General features: G+C 45.8%; 1 protein-coding gene across 2 annotated transcripts in view; it reads right to left on the bottom strand.

Moving 5' to 3' along the window:
- LOC143942691 (NACHT, LRR and PYD domains-containing protein 12-like) overlaps positions 1-12,229 on the bottom strand; it is a 55,090-nt gene extending 42,861 nt beyond the window's left edge. Inside the window, exons 1-3 of one of the 2 annotated variants that reach the window (XM_077464068.1) lie at positions 12,103-12,221; positions 4,707-4,804; positions 2,817-2,885 (exon numbers count right to left, since the gene is read on the bottom strand). In XM_077464068.1, the coding sequence (XP_077320194.1) occupies positions 2,817-2,847 (31 nt within the window). In that variant the 5' untranslated portion in view covers positions 2,848-2,885; positions 4,707-4,804; positions 12,103-12,221. Of the gene's footprint in view, positions 1-2,816; positions 2,886-4,706; positions 4,805-12,102 lie in introns of both variants that reach the window. The other variant, XM_077464069.1, reaches the window with a different exon arrangement.
- Positions 12,230-20,558: the final 8,329 nt, after the last annotated feature.

Raw genomic sequence — 20,558 nt, 5'->3', positions numbered from 1 at the left:
AGATCAGAAGCCCCTCATCCCTTCAGAATATCAGAATTCCTCCTATCACATCAGAGCGTTCTTCCATCATATCACATCCCTCCTTCATATCAGAGTTCTCCCATCCCATCAGATTTTTCCCCTATCACATTACAGGTTTCTTCCATCATATCAGAGCCCCCGTCATATCAGAAGTCCCCAATCATATCAGAAGTCCCTTCGTAGCAAAGGTCCTTTCATCACATCAGAGCCCTCCTTCACATCAAGAGGTCTTCCCATCGCATCAGAATTCCTCCAGAAGCCCCCATCACATCGGTGGTCTCCCTTCACATCAGAGGTCCTTCCATCAAAACAGAACCCACTTCACATCAGAAGCCCCCCCCCCCCCCATCCCATCAGAATTCCTCTTATCACATCAAAGACTCCTTCCATCTTCATATCAAAGTTCCCTCATCACAGTCCTCCATCACATAAGAAGCCCCCCTTCACACCTGAGGTCCCCCATCACATCAGAGGTCCCCCTTCACATCAGAGGCCCCAATCACATCAGATTTTCCCCTATCACATCAGAGCCCCTGCATGACATCAAAAGCCCCCATAACATCAGAATTCCTCCTATGACATCAGAGGGACTTTCCATCATATCACGCCCCCTCCCCCTTCATATCAGAGTCCCCCCATCACATCAGATATTCCCCTATCACATTAGCGGTTCTATCCATCATATCAGAGCCTCCATCACATCAGAAGTCCCCCTTCGCATCAAAGGTCCTCCATCACATCAGAAGCCCCCCTTCACAAGAGAGATCCTTCAATCAAAACATAACTTCCTTCACATCAGGAGCCCCCCATTGCATCAGTGGCCCCCCTTCACATCAGAACCCCCCATCACATCGGATTTCCTCCTATCATATAGGTTGGGAGCTGGGTGTATGATGGGGTGCTGGGTGTATGATGGGTGCTGTGCCCAGGCTGGGTGTAGGTTGGGTGCTGGGTGTAGGTTGGGTGCTGTGCCCAGGCTGCGTGTAGGTTGGGTGCTAGGTGTATGATGGGTGCTGTATGTTGGTTGGGTGCTGGGTGTATGATGGGTATTGTATATTGGTTGGGTGCTGGGTGTATGATGGGGTGCTGGGTGTATGATGGGTGCTGTGCCCAGGCTGGGTGTAGGTTGGGTGCTGGGTGTAGGTTGGGTGCTGTGCCCAGGCTGTGTGTAGGTTGGGTGCTAGGTGTATGATGGGTGCTGTATGTTGGTTGGGTGCTGGGTGTATGATGGGTATTGTATATTGGTTGGGTGCTGGGTGTATGATGGGAGATGTGCACAGGCTGGGTGCTGTATGTTGGTTGGGTTCTGGGTGCTGTGCCCAGGCTGGGTGTAGGTTGGGTGTTGGGTGTATGATGGGTGCTGTATGTTGGTTGGGTGCTGGGTGTATGATGGGTGTTGTGCCCAGGCTGGGTGCTGTATGTTGGATGGGTGATAGGTGTATGATGGATGCTGTATGTTGGTTGGGTGCTGGGTATATGATGGGTGCTGTGCCCAGGCTGGGTGCTGTATGTTGGTTGGGTGCTGGATGTATGATGGGTGCTGTGCCCAGACTGGGTGCTGTATGTTAGTTGGGTGCATGATGGGTGCTGTGCCCAGACTGGGTGCTGTATGTTGGCTGGGTGCTGGGTGTATGATGGTTGCTGTGCCCAGGCTGGGTGCTGGGTGTATGATGGGTGCTGTGCCCAGACTGGGAGCTGTATGTCAGCTGGGTCCTGGTTGTATGATGGGTGCTGTGCCCAGACTGGGTGCTGTATGTTGGTTGGGTGCTGAGTGTATGATTGTCGCTGTGCCCAGGTTGGGTGCTGTATGTTGGTTGGGTGCTGAGTGTATGATTGTCGCTGTGCCCAGGCTGGGTGCTGTATGTTAGTTGGGTGCATGATGGGTGCTGTGCCCAGACTGGGTGCTGTATGTTGGCTGGGTGCTGGGTGTATGATGGTTGCTGTGCCCAGGCTGGGTGCTGGGTGTATGATGGGTGCTGTGCCCAGACTGGGAGCTGTATGTCAGCTGGGTCCTGGTTGTATGATGGGTGCTGTGCCCAGACTGGGTGCTGTATGTTGGTTGGGTGCTGAGTGTATGATTGTCGCTGTGCCCAGGCTGGGTGCTGTATGTTGGTTGGGTGCTGAGTGTATGATTGTCGCTGTGCCCAGGCTGGGTGCTGTATGTTAGTTGGGTGCATGATGGGTGCTGTGCCCAGACTGGGTGCTGTATGTTGGCTGGGTGCTGGGTGTATGATGGTTGCTGTGCCCAGGCTGGGTGCTGGGTGCATGATGGGTGCTGTGCCCAGACTGGGAGCTGTATGTCAGCTGGGTCCTGGTTGTATGATGGGTGCTGTGCCCAGACTGGGTGCTGTATGTTGGTTGGGTGCTGAGTGTATGATTGTCGCTGTGCCCAGGCTGGGTGCTGTATGTTGGTTGGGTGCTGGGTGTATGATGGGTGGTGGGTGTAGGTTGATTTGTCACCACAGCCGGCCCCGCTTACCTGTGAGCCTAATAAAGCCGGAAATACTGTCCGGCACCGGCAGTCTCTTCAGGTAGGTGGGAAGATGCACCTTAAAGACTCAAGCTATGATCTCCTGCCCTCCCCCTCAATGTGTGGCACCCGTGGCGGACCGCTCCCCCTCCTTCCCCCATTGGTTATGCCACTGTCCAGCTAAGAATTGTAACTGCCACCATTTTATTCTCCAGGGCCTCTGTTTTCAGTAAAAAAATAATTCCTAACAAACAGTACAGATTTGTTTTCAAAAATGAAATGCCCCGGTAGACGTGTGGTTAATAATCATGAGACTTTGACTCACCTTCAGACTGAATTCTTGTAGATTCCTCCATCTCGGTTGGAATCTTCTCTAGGGAACATACACACTTACCTTGAAAACAAAATATTAAAAGTATTCGATTATTACAATGTGTCTTCAACGAGTTCCCATCACTTCATGTCACAAGTTAAATTCATTTTATTAAAATAATTCCCGGCGATCCTGCCATTGAAGGCCCTGACTCACTTCCTGTTATAGGATGACAACACTCAGTTCTTATCTTCCAATTGTGTTCCTGCGTTGTCACCCTGGGGATGTTGTCACGCACATCACACAGGCATTGTCCACTGTTGTCACCATCATCCATCATTGTGTTAAAATACTGAGCTGCAACAGCATTATGGCGCGCTCCCATTGCCCTTAACGGGCGAGTCTGACAGGCGGTGCCACCTGTCAATCTCTGCCAGAGATACAATTGCATAGCATGCGTACAGCTGTGATGGTAGAATTCAGGTAGGTGGTTGGGTGGGAAGTGATAAAACCAAGGCTCAAAATAAATAATTGTTTTGGGGGAGGGGCGGAAACAACCCCCTCTTTTTTACTGCACCACTGTCTCCTGTGTGAAAGGAGCCTACTTTAAAGCTGAACTCCGGGGCACAAACACCGGCCCTTAAATAGTTTTGCCCAATAGCCACAAAGGATATAAACCCACTTTGTGGGCACCAAATCCCCATTTGCAAACCCAGATATTACTTTGTAAAAGTAGCAATGGTATCATCAATGCACTGTACATAGTCTGTGCAAGTAACAGGGCTGTGGGAGGGGCCAAGGTGCTCCACCCACTACAGAAAAAAAAATGACAGAAGGGGGCGGAAACAAGACCAGTCACTCTGCACAAGGAGGGGGAGCAGAGCGGTGGGAGGGGCCAGGAGCTCCACCCCCTACAGAAAAAGTACAGGAGAGGGCGGAAACAAGACCAGTCACTCTGTACAAGGAGGGGGAGCAGAGCAGTGGGAGGGGCCAGAAGCTCCACCCACTTTAGAAAAACTACAGGAGGGGGTGGAAACAAGATCAGTCACTCTGTACAAGGAGGGGGAGCAGAGCAGTGGGGGGGGGGCAGGAGCTCCACCCACTACAGAAAAAAAACGACAGAAGGGGCAGAAGCTTAACTGGTCACTCTGCACAAGGAGAGGGGGCAGAGCGGTGGGAGGGGCTCAGGAGCTCCACCCACTACAGAAAAAAACTACAGGAGAGGGCAGAAACAAGACCAGTCACTCTGCAAAAGGAGAGGGGGCAGAGTGGTGGGAGGAGCCAGGAGCTCCACCCACTACAGAAAAACTACAGGAGAGGGCGGAAGATCGGTCACTCTGCACAAGGAGAGGGAGCAGAGAGGTGGGAGGGGCCAGGAGCTCCACCCACTACAGGAGGTGGGCTGAAACAATATCAGTCACTCTGCATAAGGCGAGGAAGCAAAGCTGTGGGAGGGGCCAGGAGCTCCACCCATTACAGAAAAAAAACACAGAAGGGGCGGAAGCAAAACTGGTCACCCTGCACAGGGAGTGGGGACAGAGCGGTAGGAGGGGCTCAGGAGCTCCACCCGCTACAGAAAAACTACGGGAGAGGGCGGAAACAAGACCAGTCACTTTGCACAAGGAGAGGGAGCAGAGTGGTGGGAGGGGCTAGGAGCTCCACCCACTACAGAAAAAAACTACAGAAGGGGCAGAAGCAAAACTGGTCACTCTGCACAGGGAGAGGGGGCAGAGCAGTAGGAGGGGCTCAGGAGCTCCACCCACTACAGAAAAACGACAGGAGGGGGCGGAAACAAGACCAGTCACTCTGCACAAGGAGAGGGCGCAGCAGTGAGCGGTCTTTATTACAGGAAGTCTCACACTGGAATACTGCACAGATCCGGAAGAAATACACAAAGCTCACCGAGATTTAAGAATGCACATGATGAATGGATAGAGATGATATTTGTAAATCCTGGAGTTCAGCTTTAATTACTTTGTGTGAGATCCGTCTGGTGGAGTCTAAAAAAAGATAAAATAAAATAACATAAAACAAAATGAAATAAAACAAAATAAAATAACAAAAAACAAAATAAAATAAAAAAAACACAAAATAAAATAACTTAAAACAAAATGAAATAAAACAAAATAAAATAACATAAAACAAAATGAAATAAGATAAAACAAAATAAAATAAAACAAAATGAAATAAAATAAAACAAAATAAAATAACATAAAACAAAATGAAATAACAGAAAACAAAATGAAATAAGATAAAACAAAATAAAATAACATAAAAAAAATTAAATAAAATGAAACAAAATAAAATAACATAACAAAATGAAATAAAATGAAACAAAATAAAATGACATAAAAAATAAAATAAAATAAAACAAAATAAAATAACACAAAATGATATAACAGAAAACAAAATGAAATAAGATAAAACAAAATAAAATAAGATAAAACAAAATGAAATAACAGAAAACAAAATGAAATAATATAAAACAAAATAAAATAAGATAAAACAAAATAAAATAAGATAAAACCAAATGAAATAAAATGAAAAAAAAAATAAAATGACATAAAACAACATAAAATAAAACAAAATAAAATAAGATAAAACAAAATGAAATAAAATAAAACTAAATAGGGCGTGGCTTGGCCGCTGACCGGAATGGCCGCATAAGTGCTGAGCTCCTCTCATCCACTCAGCTACCCACAGCATCCAGCGCCATCCGCCACCGCGATTCCTTCCACGGTGCTCCAGGGATCACCCCGCACCTCCGGGGACATGACCCGAGGCAGATCCGCCGTTCACGGGGCGAAGAAGCTCACAGACTTCTACATGAAGCCGGCCGGCGCGCAGGCCCAAGATGGCGCCGCTCGGGACGAAGGCCTCACTCCTCAGCAGAAACCAGCGGCCTCGGCAGCACCTGCACCCACAGAGGATCATCTATCTGACATGGAGGACTCTGGAGAGCGGCAGCGTTCGCCCTCCATGTCACCGGCTGACAGAGGTAAGAGAGCAGCAATCTCCCCAGCACACTCTCCCTCTAAGCCTCCATTAATGAAGAAGCAATATGGCGCTGGCACTTGTAGTCCCACAGCAGCGCTGACGGACACTAGCTCCTCACTGGCCGCTTACAGTACATCAGATAGCCCTGCATCTGAACATACACTGAAAGCCATGCTTCTTTCACTACAAGCTGACATGCAGAAGGAGCTCAGATCCTCCATTAACCATTTGATGGACAGAATGGAAGACATGGAAGAGCGCATAGATCATATAGAGCACCATCTCTCTGCTGCTACTAGCTCTCACAACACTGTAGTTGACATTCAGGATGAACATACTTCTGCGATTCACCAACTGCGTCTTAAAGTCGCAGACCTCGAAGACCGCTCAAGGCGGAATAATATCAAGATCAGGGGAGTCCCAGAGACTGTGTCACCCCCCGATATTGTCCCCTACTTGCACCAGCTGTTTCACAAGCTTATACCGGCTCTTACACCGCAGGAACTCCTTATTGACAGAGCACACAGAATCCATAATCCGCAGCACCTCCCAGACACAATACCCAGAGATATCCTGGCTAGGATACACTTCTTTAATACTAAGGAGCAGATTATGAGGGCCGCAAGAACCATACGCAACCTCCCTGATCCCTTCGCTAAGATTCAGCTATACAATGATATCTCAGCCGCCACCTCACAGGCACGCAAGGCCTTCTCTCAAATCACTGCGATACTTATTGAACATAAAATCGCATACAAATGGGGTTTCCCCACCAAGCTTCTTGTAAACTACCAGCAACAACAAGTCACATTCCTGACCCCCAAGGACGGTTTCAAACAACTACACAACTGGGGCATTGCCCCTCATGCTCCCCCGGCTCCGCCTCTGAACACTAGACCTGCAAAGATCCCCAATAGATGGGATACGAAACCTAAATCCTGAACCTCCAATCATAGGGGGCCGCCCCCCTGGGCAACCCCCCCTTCTGGCAAGGCGCTTGACTTCTCAGGTTAAAGTGGATGACAGTTTCTTTCTCCTCCTTTGAACCCCCACACGCCGAACTGCCACTGTGTGCTAAGCACACGGCATTATTCTTTTCCCATACCTACCTGCGTACCTTACCCAAAGCCACCTTCTGTTCCTTCAGGAACCAATTAGACCCTTGGCTCACGTCTCTATATCTCCCGGTCATAGATATAGGCACATTACTACTGTTTGTTTGATTTATTGCAACTTCGTTTTTGTATTTTTTTTTTCTTTTTTAAAGTTACTGTTTAGTTACTTGTACACCTTGACTTACAATCATTGATTGTTGTGTTCATTCTCTGCTCGCAGAGTTAGTATTTGTACTTAGTTCTGTTGTAAAGGTCCGTCAATTCCAGTACCATCGTGACAACTGACCCTATTTGCTAATGTCCCTTACAATCACGTCCCTTAATGTTAAGGGACTGAATAGTTCTTTCAAGCGCTCCCTCTTATGGAGGGAAGCTGCGACTTCCCATTCTGATATTTTATGCATACAGGAGACCCATCTCTCTTCCCGGAACCCACCACAATGTACCAATAAACGCTACCCACATATCTTTCATTCCCGCACGGATAAAAAAGTTAGAGGTGTTATGATTGCAGTGCGCTCTACGGTGGCACTTACGGTTTCCAATGTAGAGCAAGATCCCGAAGGGAGGTTCTTGATCCTTTCCGCTTCCTTCAATAACAAACCCATGGTGATTGTGAACGTATATGCTCCCAACACTCACCTAAAGCCCTTTCTTAAGTCCATTCTCGCCAAAATACAACACTACCCGAAAGATCAAATCATTTTTTGTGGAGACTTCAATGCGGTACCAGATCACGCATTGGACTCCTCATCCCCCCAAAGGAGAAGGTCCTCTACCCTCTCCTCCTTTTTACATCTGGAAGAATTTTATGACCCCTGGAGGTGTCAACATGGTACTGAAAGAGACTATACGTTTTATTCCACTGCTCAGAGGTCATATTCCAGGATTGACCTGTTCCTGACATCCAAAGTGCTACTGCAAGCAGTTGCATCCACTAAAATTGGTGTAATATCGTGGTCTGATCATGCCCCCATCTCTATGGTTCTCAATCTTTCCCCTCCTACCTCCCCATTCACAATTTGGCGACTAAATCCCAACTTGATAAGCACCAAGGACATTAGGGAACAGGTCAAGACTGCCATAATTGATTATTTCGATGTAAACCAGCACTCTGTCCCCAAGCCCACCACACCCTGGAACGCACACAAAGCAGTTCTACGGGGAATTTTGCTACGACTAGGGGCTCAGGAGAAGAAAAAGCGCACAGCGACCCTTAACACTTATCTAGATAAGATAAAATCTCTAGAGAAGGTTAATATGAAATCCCCCTCTGCCTCCACGCACGCAGAACTCAGCAAACTGAGATCAGAATTGAGTACTTATCTTCAGAATAAACACGAATTCTATCTCCGAAAACTTAAACTAACTTGGTACTCTCAGGGTAACAAATCAGGGAAAGCTCTAGCCCAACAATACAAACACAGGACTGCCCAATCCACAATCTCCCACTTAATAGATTCTAAAGGCAACAGACTGACTAATCCTAGAGACATAGCCAACTGCTTTTGCGCATTTTATCAACAATTGTATAACTTAAAAGACTCCACGACGGAAACGCAGCCCATGACAGAGAATATCCAGACATTTCTCTCCAACGTTACCCTCCCCTCCCTCTCCCCTTCTCAAGCTGCTGACTTAGCATTACCTTTCTCACAGCTGGAAATTAAAAACGCAATTAAAAGTCTCCCCCTACATAAAGCCCCGGGTCCAGACGGTTTTGGAAACGAATATTATAAGACGTTTGTAGATGAACTGACCCCGCATTTATGCAACTCCTTTAATCACATGCTGGCCACAGGGGAGATCCCCTCAGAATCCCTAGAAGCTACCATCTCCACCATACATAAACCAGGAAAGGCCCCGTATGACCCGGCTAACTATCGTCCTATCTCACTACTCAACACCGATCTAAAAATGTATGCCAAGCTTCTTGCCACCAGACTCTCACAACACATGACTTCCCTCATACACCCGGATCAGGTGGGCTTTATTCCCCGTCGCCAAGCCTCAGATGGCACTCGCAGGTTTGTAGACCTTATCCACTGGGCGGAGCACAGTCGAACGCCTTCTCTGCTGATATCACTGGATGCAGAGAAGGCGTTCGACAGAGTCCATTGGGGTTATCTTGAGGCAGTTCTCCGGAAATTTGGCATAGAGGGCGAGTTCTTAAAAGCTATTCTAGGTCTATATACCTCACCTACTGCGAGGGTCCGCACTTCCGGCATTCTCTCAAATCCCTTTAGAATCACTAATGGTACACGCCAGGGCTGCCCACTCTCACCCTTGATTTTCGCGTTAGTCATGGAGCCTCTGGCGCAGTCCATCCGCGCGCACCCCCATATACATGGTATTAATGTGAAAGATACCTGTCATAAGATAGGTCTCTATGCAGACGATGTCATCATTGCTGTCTCTGATCCAGTGAAATCCCTTCCCACCCTGACTGACGTCCTCCATAAATTTAGTGAAGCTTCCCTTTACAAATTAAACCACTCAAAATCAGCCATGCTTGGCATAGAGATTTCGCCAGCGCTCAAAGCAGAAATTACTAAAATAGCACCCTTCTCCTGGGCCCCCGGCTCATCCCTGCAATATCTAGGCATTCAACTGGTCTCTCCCTCCTCTGGTTTATTACAAAGTAATCTTGTCTCTTTATTCACGAAACTGAACAATTTATCCTCAAATATGACCTCCTTGAAAGCTTCATGGGCTGGTAGGATAGCCCTAACCAAAATGTTTCTCCTTCCACATGTTCTTTATTTCTTTCGGACACTCCCGCTTCCGATTCTCTCAGCAGACTTAGCTAAACTACAGCGTACCTTAGATTCATTCATTTGGGCAGGACGTAAACCCCGCTTGAAATCTTCTATTCTAAGCACTCCCTCTACCTCTGGAGGGATGGGCTCACCGGACGTTAAAAAGTACTACAAAGCAATCATACTAGACCAGGGGAGACAACTTTGGTCGCAAGACCCCAACACGAGATGGCACCAAATTGAAGTAGCAACTCTCCCAGCTGACCCACAACTGACCCTAGCAGCAATCTGGTTATCTCTTCCGATCACACGATCCATCCTTCCCACAGTAAGGGCCTGCCTATCTCAATGGAGTGCAATACGCAAAGATCATCTGGGCATACACAGAGCCGCATTGAACAATCTCCCCTTACTAGCGCTACAACTTCTCTCTCCGGACCTATCAATTAAGCACTGGCATGAAGCCGGAATCACCACCATCGGAGCCCTGTTTCTTGGTTCGGATCTAAAAAGCTTCCAACAGCTGATTTCGGACTTTAGTCTCTCTCATAAGGACTTTTATATCTACTTAAGGCTTCGACATATTATCTCTCAAAGCTCGACGACTCCAGACCCCACCTCCAAGGAACTTCTCCATTTCTATAATCGCCCTCTTACAGTTTTAAAGGGCATATCCTTCATCTACAAACTCCTCTCCAGACCCACCTCATCCTCAAAATCTTCGAGCATACTCTACTGGGAATCCCTGCTACATTGCTCTTTCCCCATGGAAGATTGGCATCGAGTACTTCGCACCCCACTAGTCATCTCCAAAAACATTACACATTGGGAAGCGGTCATGAAACTGTTTCATAGGTGGTACTATACACCGCAAAAGTTAGCGACCATCTTCCCCACCCACTCCCCACAGTGTTGGAGAAATTGCAATTCCACCGGGGACTTATTTCACATCTGGTGGAGCTGTCCGGCTATTGGACCCTTTTGGCTACAAGTTTCCTCTCTGGTTCAGACCTTAACCAACTCTCCCCAACAGCTGACCTCGCGAATGGCTCTCTTTGGTCTGGATTCCCAATATTGGCCCTCCTCCTCTCTACCCGTGGTACACCACGTCTTAATCTCAGCGCGCCTGCTCATAGCTCGTGCGTGGAAAAACCCCCTCCCTCCAACCCTAACTGAGCTTATTAACACACTTAATGTTCATTGTCGCATGGAATTTCTTTTCTCCAGAGTACACATGACAGAATCTAGATTCAACAAACAATGGTCTTCCTGGTTATCACACCCAAAATGTATTAAGCTTGTCTAACTAGTAATTCATCATCCCCAGACCAAGTAGAGCCGGCAGCGAAAGTCACTGGTTCAATGTACTATTTCTCATACAGTATTTGTAAGTTAGCTCTGATTATCCTGCAGCTCAGGTTTTTCGATTCAAGCATTTCCATCAATTTCTTCCTCTATCTTACCTGCTTCTTTTCTCTTCTCTTCTTCCTGATCCTTTTTACAACCGCATTGGGACTAAATTCCACTCTCACTCTACCTTACCTTACACTGTTTTATCTGGCGTGGCGTCCCCACTCGACACAGCTCATTGAGGTGTCGGGAGGGGACGGGATGCCCCCGGACCTACCGGACCTAGCGATAAGGAATGTATAGTATACAGCATCTGGGCCCCAGGCCCATAGGCCTTCTCCTTTTTCTTTCTCTTTCCTCTGTTAGTAACAAATGTTTTTCAATTTATCCGGGCACTTCCTGCTTGTCTTATTTTTCTTTGGCCCGTCAACTCTCTGTATCTCATATACAATGGTTGTTATCAATAACTGTTATTGCATTATTCTACAATAAAATCTTTTGGGAAAAAAATAAAACAAAATAAAATAAGATAAAACAAAATGAAATAACAGAAAACAAAATAAAATAACATAAAACAAAATGAAATAACAGAAAACAAAATGAAATAAGATAAAACAAAATGAAATAAGATAAAACAAAATAAAATAACATAAAACAAAATGAAATAACAGAAAACAAAATGAAATAATATAAAACAAAATAAAATAACATAAAACAAAATGAAATAACATAACAAAATGATAAAGCAAAATTATATAAATAAATATTGAATTTTTCCACCTCCCCTGGAGTGCAGCCATTGAAGCAAATTTACTTTCACTTTCACACCATTTACATTTCCTGCTTCTGTCAAATGATTTTAATCTTGCAACATAACTATGCAACTACGTTTTACTTTGCTGCACAACTGATTATGCTTTTTTTTTTTTTTTTTTTACATTCCTTTTTTTTTTCTTTTTTTAGCAAGGTCGATCAAAGCTGAAAAAAATAAATACATTTGCAAACGTCATGTAACAAATTGTCTCAGTAATAAGGCATGAGACGATTACAAATCTAAGTATACAATGTGACAATTACCTGGGAACTTGTTTCTGGAGACTTTTTTTTTGTTTTATTTTGATCGATGGAGCTTCTGCAAGAGACTGTGTGCAAAATAAGGAGTGTCACAGCGAGCGAAGGACTGAGAGCCAGAGAGGGGCTGGACCAGGAAGTGCTACAAGTCACATGATATCACCAACGTCATATGTGCATGTATATATATGATCACAGGTTTACTACTAAAACAACAACAACAAATTAGGATTGTTTCAAGTTAAAACAAAATGTTAATGTAAAATTCATAAGTATACATGCAATAAAAAAAAAAAATATATATATATATATATATACAGTACCTGCAAAAAAAACCCATAAATAAATCTATATCTATCTATCTATCTATCTATCTATCTATCTCTATCTATCTATCTATCTATCTAGTGTCTTGCAAAAGTATTCACCCCCTTGGCATTTTCATGTTTTGTTGCCTCACAACCTGGAATTAACATGGATTGTTTGAGGATTTGCAACATTTAACACTTGCTTACTGGGCACCTAATTCCCCCGCCCAGACCAATTTTCAGCCTTTGAATGACAATTGCACGGTCATACAACGCTGTGCCCAAATTAAATGTTTATCATTTATTTCCCCACAAATAGAGCTTTACTTTGGTGGTATTTGATCACCTCTGTGGTTTTTTATTTTTTGTTAAAAAAAAGTTAAAAAGACCGAATTTTTTTATCAAAAAATACAAAACTGTTTTATATTTTGTTAATAAATTTTGCAAACAAGTAACTTTTCTCCTTCATTGATGTACGCTGATGAGGCTACACTGATGGGCACTGATAGGCTGCACTGATGGGCACAGAAAAGGTGACACTAATGGGCACTGATAAGGCGGCACTGATGGGCACTAATAGGCAGCACTGATTGGCACTAATAGGCGGCACTGGTGGGCACTGATGAAGTGGCACTGGTGGGCACTGATAGGTTGCACTGATGGGCACTAATAGGCAGCACTGGTGGGCCACTGATGAGGTGGCACTTGTGGGTACTGATAGGTGGCACTGATGGGCAGCACTGAAGGGCCCTAATAGGTGGCACTGATAGCTGGCACTAATGGGCACTGATGGGTGGCAGTGATGGGCACTGATGGTGGCAGCGATGGGCACTGATTGGCACTGGTAGGTGACACTGATTGACAGCACTACTAGGTGGCAATGATTGGCACCACTGGTGGCATAGGTGCCACTTGTGGGCACTGATAGGTGGCATTGTTTTCTGGCACTCATTGCGGGCATTGATTGCTGGCACTTTCTGAATTCATGGCACTGGTAGGGAGCACTGGCAGGTGGTACTGGTGGGCACATATGAGGCTCTTCCTCTTCGGGACCGAAGTTGGTGATCGGCTTTTTTTTTCTCTTTGCACTGTCAGCGTGAGAAGAAAGAAAAAAAATTACCGATCCTCTGTTTACATCACATGATTAGCTGATTAATGCCTCCTTGCCCGCTTCGTGAGTTTTGTGTGCGGCCGTCTCTTGGCAGGTTTGCTGTTGTGCCATGTTCTTTCCATTTGGTTATGACAGATTTGATGGCACTCCTAGGAATCATCAAAGATCTGGATATTTTTTTATTACCTAACCCTGACTTGTACTCTCAACAACATTGTCCCTTACTTGTTTTGGAGACTTCCTGTCACGTACCTAGTGGTGAGCCCGGAATGCAGAAGGAGACCTCTCTTGCGTCCCCCGACTCACGCCCCTGATGATGGTGACAGGAGGCACGGGAGTCAGAGGTAGCACGAGTGCCTGGCAGGATCAACAGCCGGTGGATGGGATCTGGCTGACTTCAGGAACTGTAGCTGGACAAGCAGGCCCCAGTGACAGCAGACAGGAACCAGTAGACAGCAGGAGACCAACAGGAACAGGTGGATCACTCAGGGGCAGGCACACAGAAGAGTCAGACAAGCCGGGTCAAACCAGACAGTCAGTACAGGAACAGATGCAGCAGAGAGGCGGGAACGTGGAACAAGCCGGGTCGATAACGGATGAGCACGGATGGACCAGAGGATGAGACAGGTGCAGAGTCGTAGACAAGCCGGAGGTCAGAGGCAGGCAGAAGGCAGGGAAGGTCGCAGGTCAGGCCGGGTCAATACACAAACAGATCAGATTCAGGTAATAGTCTCAGGAACGCTGTAGATCAAGCAGCAAGATCAGAAGGGAGAACTGGGTTTAAATAGCCCGCCTGGCGCCGGTAACCGCACCGAACCCGCACGGCCGCAAACGCGCGCACACGCGAATGCGCGCACCCGCGCGGCCGCGCGCAACCGGGCGACCGCAAACACGCGCACCAGGCACCCGCAGGCGTGCACAGACAGGTGACGGACCACTGTCCCCAGCCAGCCTTTCCTGACATTGCCCCCTCCCAAGGGGCAGCCTCCGGATGCCCAACCGGGCCATTTTCTCAGGATGGGATCTCTTGAAGGCTTGTATCAGATGCTTGCATGTATGTTGCTTTCAGGCTCCCATGAGTTTTTCTTGGAACCGTACCCCTTCCATTTAATGAGAAATTGGACACAGTTATTCCTCTTCCTGCAATCCATTATTGCCACCACTTCGAACTCCTCTTCACCATTGACCGTGATAGGAGGAGGGGGATCTGTGGCTCGTCCTGGGAAAGGGTTAGAGATGGCGGGTTTCAGGAGAGAAACATGAAAAACGGGGTGTACCCGAAGTGTTCTGGCAGTTCCAGTTCGTAGGCCACCTCATTGATTCTCCACTTGACTGTGAAGAGACCCAGAAACTTAGGACCCAATTTCTTTTGAAGGGCAAGCGAGTCAGAGATTAACTGTAGACAGCCAAACCTGGTTTCCAGGTTTCAGAATCAGTTCCCCCCGTCTGTTTTTATCAAAAGTCTCTTTGTTTAGCGCTTGTGCTCTGGTCATGGTTTCCTGCAACAGTTTATTGTTGATACTGAAAAAATCCACAGTCTTGAGAACGGCTGGCACAGAACATTCAGGAACAGAGTTAGGTAGAAATGATGGGTTGGAACCATAATTGGCAAAAAACGGGGTCTGCTTGATGGTAGAATGGATGGAATTATTATAAGCGAACTCGGCCAGTGGCAACAGAGAGAACCAGTCGTCCTGGGAAAAGGAGGAAAAGCAGCGTAGATACTGCTCAAGAGTCTGGTTAGTTCTCTCTGTCTGCCCATTTGTCTGAGGGTGGTATGCAGAAGAAAAAGATAGCTCGATGCCAAGGGAACTGCATAGTGCTCTCCAGAAACGAGAGGTAAGCTGCACCCCCCTATCTGATATGATGTTGGCTGGAACTCCATGAAGCCTGATGACTTCCCTGATAAAAACTTGTGCAGTTTCCGGTGCTGATGGTGTTCCCTTCAAGGGGATGAAGTGTGCCATCTTGGACAGCCGATCCACTACCACAAAGATGGCTGTATGGCCTTCTGAAGGGGGAAGTTCAACAATAAAGTCCCATGGAGATTAACTTCCAGGGTCTCTCTGGAGCAGGTAGAGGTTTGAGCAGGCCCAAGCCCTGGCCTTATTACCCTTGCTGCGATTACAGATGGAACAAGACTCCACATATCTTTTGCAGTCCTTTGCAACTTGCGGCCACCAGAATGTGCGTTGCACGAGGTCAGACGTCTTGGAGACACCGAAGTTGGCCGGCTAGTACATGGTCATGGCAGAGCCCGAGTATGGTGGCCCGAAGGTTTTCTGGAATGAAGATTTTGTCCTCAAGCCAGAACAGACCGTCTTCGCAAGCAGCCTTGATCCTGCAGGAGGGGGTCTTCACTGGAAGCTTGCTTAATCCTGCTTAACAGATCTTCCTGAAGAAGGAGAAAGTTTTCCGCGACAGAATAGTATCCGGAGAGGTAGGTACTTTGGGATCATTGAACATGCGGGACAATGCGTCCGGTTTGGTATTTTTGAACCCGGTCTGTAGGTGACATGGAAGGCAAACCTGGAAAAGAACAGCGCCCACCTGGCTTGACGCGGCTTCAACCTTCTAGCAGATTTCAGGTACTCCTGGTTTTTTGTGATCCGTATAGATCAGGATCGGGTGAGCTGCTCCTTCCAGAAGGTACCGCCACTCCTCCAAAGCCGCTTTTATTGTTAATAGTTCTCTGTCTCCCACATCATAATTTCTTTCAGGAGCAGAAGCTTGTGTGAAAAGAAGCCAACAGGGAACAGAAGAGACTTGGGGCCTTGTCGTTGTGAGAGTACTGCCCCAACGGCGACTTCGGATGCATCAACCTCCAGAACAAACGGGAGAGCCGGGTCAGGGTGTTTCAGTATGGAAGCGGAGGTAAAAAGTCTCTTAAGGGTGTCAAAAGCAGTTTGAGCTTCGGAAGTCCAATGAAATCGAACTCCCTGCTTAGTCAGCTGGGTAATAGGTGAGATGATGGCTGAGAATCCTTTAATAAATTTCCGATAAAAGTTCGAAAAGCCCACAAACCGCCTGAACACCCTTTTTATCCCACAGGAGCAGGCCAGTCAAGGATAGCGGAAATTTTTTGAGGGTCCATTTTAATGCCCTCAACAGAAATAATTAGTCCCAGAAACTGTATACTCTGTTGTTCAAATTCACACTTCTCAGGTTTTGCATAAAGGCCATGCTGACGGAGTCGCTCTAACACACACTTGACATTTTGACGATGGCTACTGATGGAGGCAGAAAAGATCAAAATGTCATCCAGGTAGATGATGAAGAATAGGTCCAGGAAGTCTCTGAAGATGTAATTTATAAAATGCTGGAAGGTGGCGGGGGCGTTGCAGAGCCCAAACGGCATAACTAGATATTCGAAATGTCCGAATCGGGTGCGAAAAGCTGTCTTCCATTCGTCACCCTCTCTTATGCGGACCAGATTATAGGCCCCCCGTAGGTTTAATTTAGTAAAAATGACTGCTGCCCCCAGTCTCTGGAAAAGTTCTGGCACCAAAGGAAGAGGGTATCGGTTTTTAATGGTCACCTTGTTTAGTTCCCGATAATCGACACATGGTCGAAGGGTGTGGTCCTTTTTTTTCCACAAAGAAAATGCCAGCTCCTGCAGGGATGTGGAAGAGTGGATGAATCCTTTCTTAAGATTTTCATCAATATAGTCCTTGAGTGCTGCCAGTTCCAGTTCAGTTAAAGGAAAAAATTCTTCCAAATGGTACTTCAGCCCAGGGAGGAGCTCGATAGGACAGTCATAGACCCGGTGAGGGGGGAGAGTCTCTGCACCTTTCTTACTGAAAACATCCATGAAATCGTGGTATGCCTCTGGAACTAATTGGTGAGCTTCCGTATCCAGGCACATCAGAGCTGTGGGCTGGTTGGAAGTCCTTGGTAGACAATGTTGGAAGCAATAGGGTGAAGGAAAGGTAACATCTCTGGTAGTCCAGTCAATGCGAGGGTTGTGGGCCTGGAGCCAGGGCATTCCCAGGATAACAGGAAACAAGGGTGAGGTGATGATGTCAAGGCATAAAAGTTCATGGTGAAGATTGGATATGCTGGCAGAGATGGGGATGGTTTCCTGGGTGACAGGACCAGACCGGATGGCGGATCCATCAGCAAAAGGTATCAGTAGTCCTTGGGTCTTGGAGCGTAGTGGTATGTGATGTTTTGCTGCAAAAACAGAGTCCATAAAGCAGCTGCATGCTCCCGAGTCACCGATAGCGGGAACCTGGATGTTCTTTCCGGGGAGCTGCAACAAAACGGAAAGAGCAAGATGAGGGGAAGCATTGGTGATTGCAAGGACTTGATCAGCAGAAGGAGGAAGCCACTTACGGATCTTGGTTGGGCAGGACCTCACGTAGTGCCCAGGCTCCCCACAATACATGCACAGATCATTCATGCGGCGACGCTGACGTTCTTCAGGTGTGAGCGTTGGTCGTAGCAAACCCAGCTGCATAGGCTCCGGCACATCAGTAGTAGGTGTAGACTGAGCTGGTGGCATAGTACTTGAGTAACTGGGCACTCTTGGCAACATCCAGGTGGGACGTGACGGACCTGCGGCTCTCTCTGACCTGCGTTCACGTAGGCGCCTGTCAATCTGTATGGATAGATTGATTAATTCATCTAGAGTCTGAGGAACCCCTACACGGGCGAGTTCATCTTTCAGGGGATCAGACAGACCCAACCAGAACTGGTAGCGGAAAGCAGCATCGTTCCAATTGGTGTCTGCACTCCAACGCCTGAATTCTGCAACGTAGTCTTCTGCGGCCCTGCGACCCTGCTGTAATGCATGGAGAGCGGCTTCGGCTGTTGCTGAGAGCTGAGGGTCCTCATAAATTCGGGCCATCGCGTCAAAAAAGGTGGTCAGGTTGGAAAGTTCGTCAGCCTTTTGTTCAAGAAGGCGATGTGCCCATGTCTGGGGTTCGTTCTGGAGCAAGGAGATCACAAAGCCCACTTTGGTGGCTTCCAAAGAAAAAGTCCGTGGCTGAAGAGCAAAGTATAACTCGCAGGAGTTGCGAAAGGCCCTGAATTTGCTGCGTTCACCAGAAAATCTTTCAGGCGTGGGCACTCGAGGTTCAGGGGGTAACATCACCACTGCTGGAGGAGCAGGCATGCTGGCAGAGGCGGATGGTGACCCCTGGGTAGTAGCTGGCGGGGAGAGGGCTTGAACACGTTCCTCCAAACGGGAATAGCTTTCTTGAAGGCCTTTAACTGCCTGGGTCAAACCCGCCAGATGCAAACACAGTTCATCCAAAGGAGAGGCCTCCCTGCGCGGGCTCGGTCATGGCTGCTTAGTGGTGAGCCCGGAATGCAGAAGGAGACCTCTCTTGCGTCCCCGACTCACGGCCCTGATGATGGTGACAGGAGGCACGGGAGTCAGAGGTAGCACGAGTGCCTGGCAGGATCAACAGCCGGTGGATGGATCTGGCTGACTTCAGGAACTGTAGCTGGACAAGCAGGCCCCAGTGACAGCAGACAGGAACCAGTAGACAGCAGGAGACCAACAGGAACAGGTGGATCACTCAGGGGCAGGCACACAGAAGAGTCAGGCAAGCTGGGTCAAACCAGACAGTCAGTACAGGAACAGATGCAGCAGGCAGAGGCGGGGAACGTGGAACAAGCCGGGTCGATAACGGATGAGCACGGATGGACCAGAGGATGAGACAGGCGCAGAGTCGTAGACGGCAGGGAAGGTCGCAGGTCAGGCCGGGTCAATACACAAACAGATCAGATTCAGGTAATAGTCTCAGGAACGCTGTAGATCAAGCAGCAAGATCAGAAGGAGAACTGTGTTTAAATAGCCAGCCTGGCGCCGGTAACCGTGCGCGCGCAACCGGGCGACCGCAAACACACGCACCAGGCACCCGCAGGCATGCACAGACAGGTGACAGACCACTGTCCCCAGCCAGCCTTTCCTGACACTTCCTTGGTCTTCATGGCAGTGTTTGGTTAGTGGTGCCTCTTGCTTAGGTGTTGCTGCCTCTGGGGCCTTTCACAAAGGTGTGTCTATGTAATGACAGATCATGTGACACTTAGATTGCACACATGTGGACATCATTTCACTAATTATGAATAGTGAATACATACGCACATGCCAATTATCATTTTTTTTATTTCTGAAAAATAGTTTTATGTATATATATATTTCTAATTTTACTTCACCAATGTAGACTATTGTGTTCTGATCCATCACCTATAATTCAGATAGAAAAAAAAAATTAACTAAAGGCTATAATGTAACAAAATAGGTAAAAAAACCAAGGGGGTGAATACTTATATATAAATAAATAATAATAATAAAATAAAAAAATAACAATAATAATAATAATAACATTATATATATATATATATATATATATATATATATATATATATATATATATATATATACATATGCACTGTGTGTGTGTGTGTGTGTGTGTGTATATATATATATATATATATACATATATATATATATATATATATATATATATATATATATATATATATGTATATATATATATATGTATATATATATATATATATATATATATATATATATATATATATATACATATATATATATATATATATATATATATATATATATATATATATATATATATATACATATATATATATATATACATATATATATATATATATATATATATATATATATATATATATATATATATATATATGTATATATATATATATATATATATATATATATATATATATATATATATATATATATATATATATATATATATGTATATATATATATATATATATATATATATATATATATAAATACACACACAGTGCATATATATATACACACACAGTGGATATGTATATATATATATATATATATATATATATATATATATATATATATATATATATATATATATATATATATATATATATATAAATGTTATTATTATTGTTATTTTATTTTATTATTATTATTATTATTCTTTTATTTATGTATATAGTGCCTAAATTGTATGTAAACCACTCAATCACATATAAAAAAAATATATATACTT

Source organism: Lithobates pipiens, unplaced genomic scaffold, assembly GCF_037356315.1.
Source record: "Lithobates pipiens isolate NorthernLeopardFrog02 unplaced genomic scaffold, aLitPip1_a1.2 Scaffold_30, whole genome shotgun sequence".
In the NCBI taxonomy this organism is placed as follows: Eukaryota; Metazoa; Chordata; class Amphibia; order Anura; family Ranidae; genus Lithobates; species Lithobates pipiens.
This window is presented reverse-complemented; position numbering and strand designations above follow the sequence as displayed.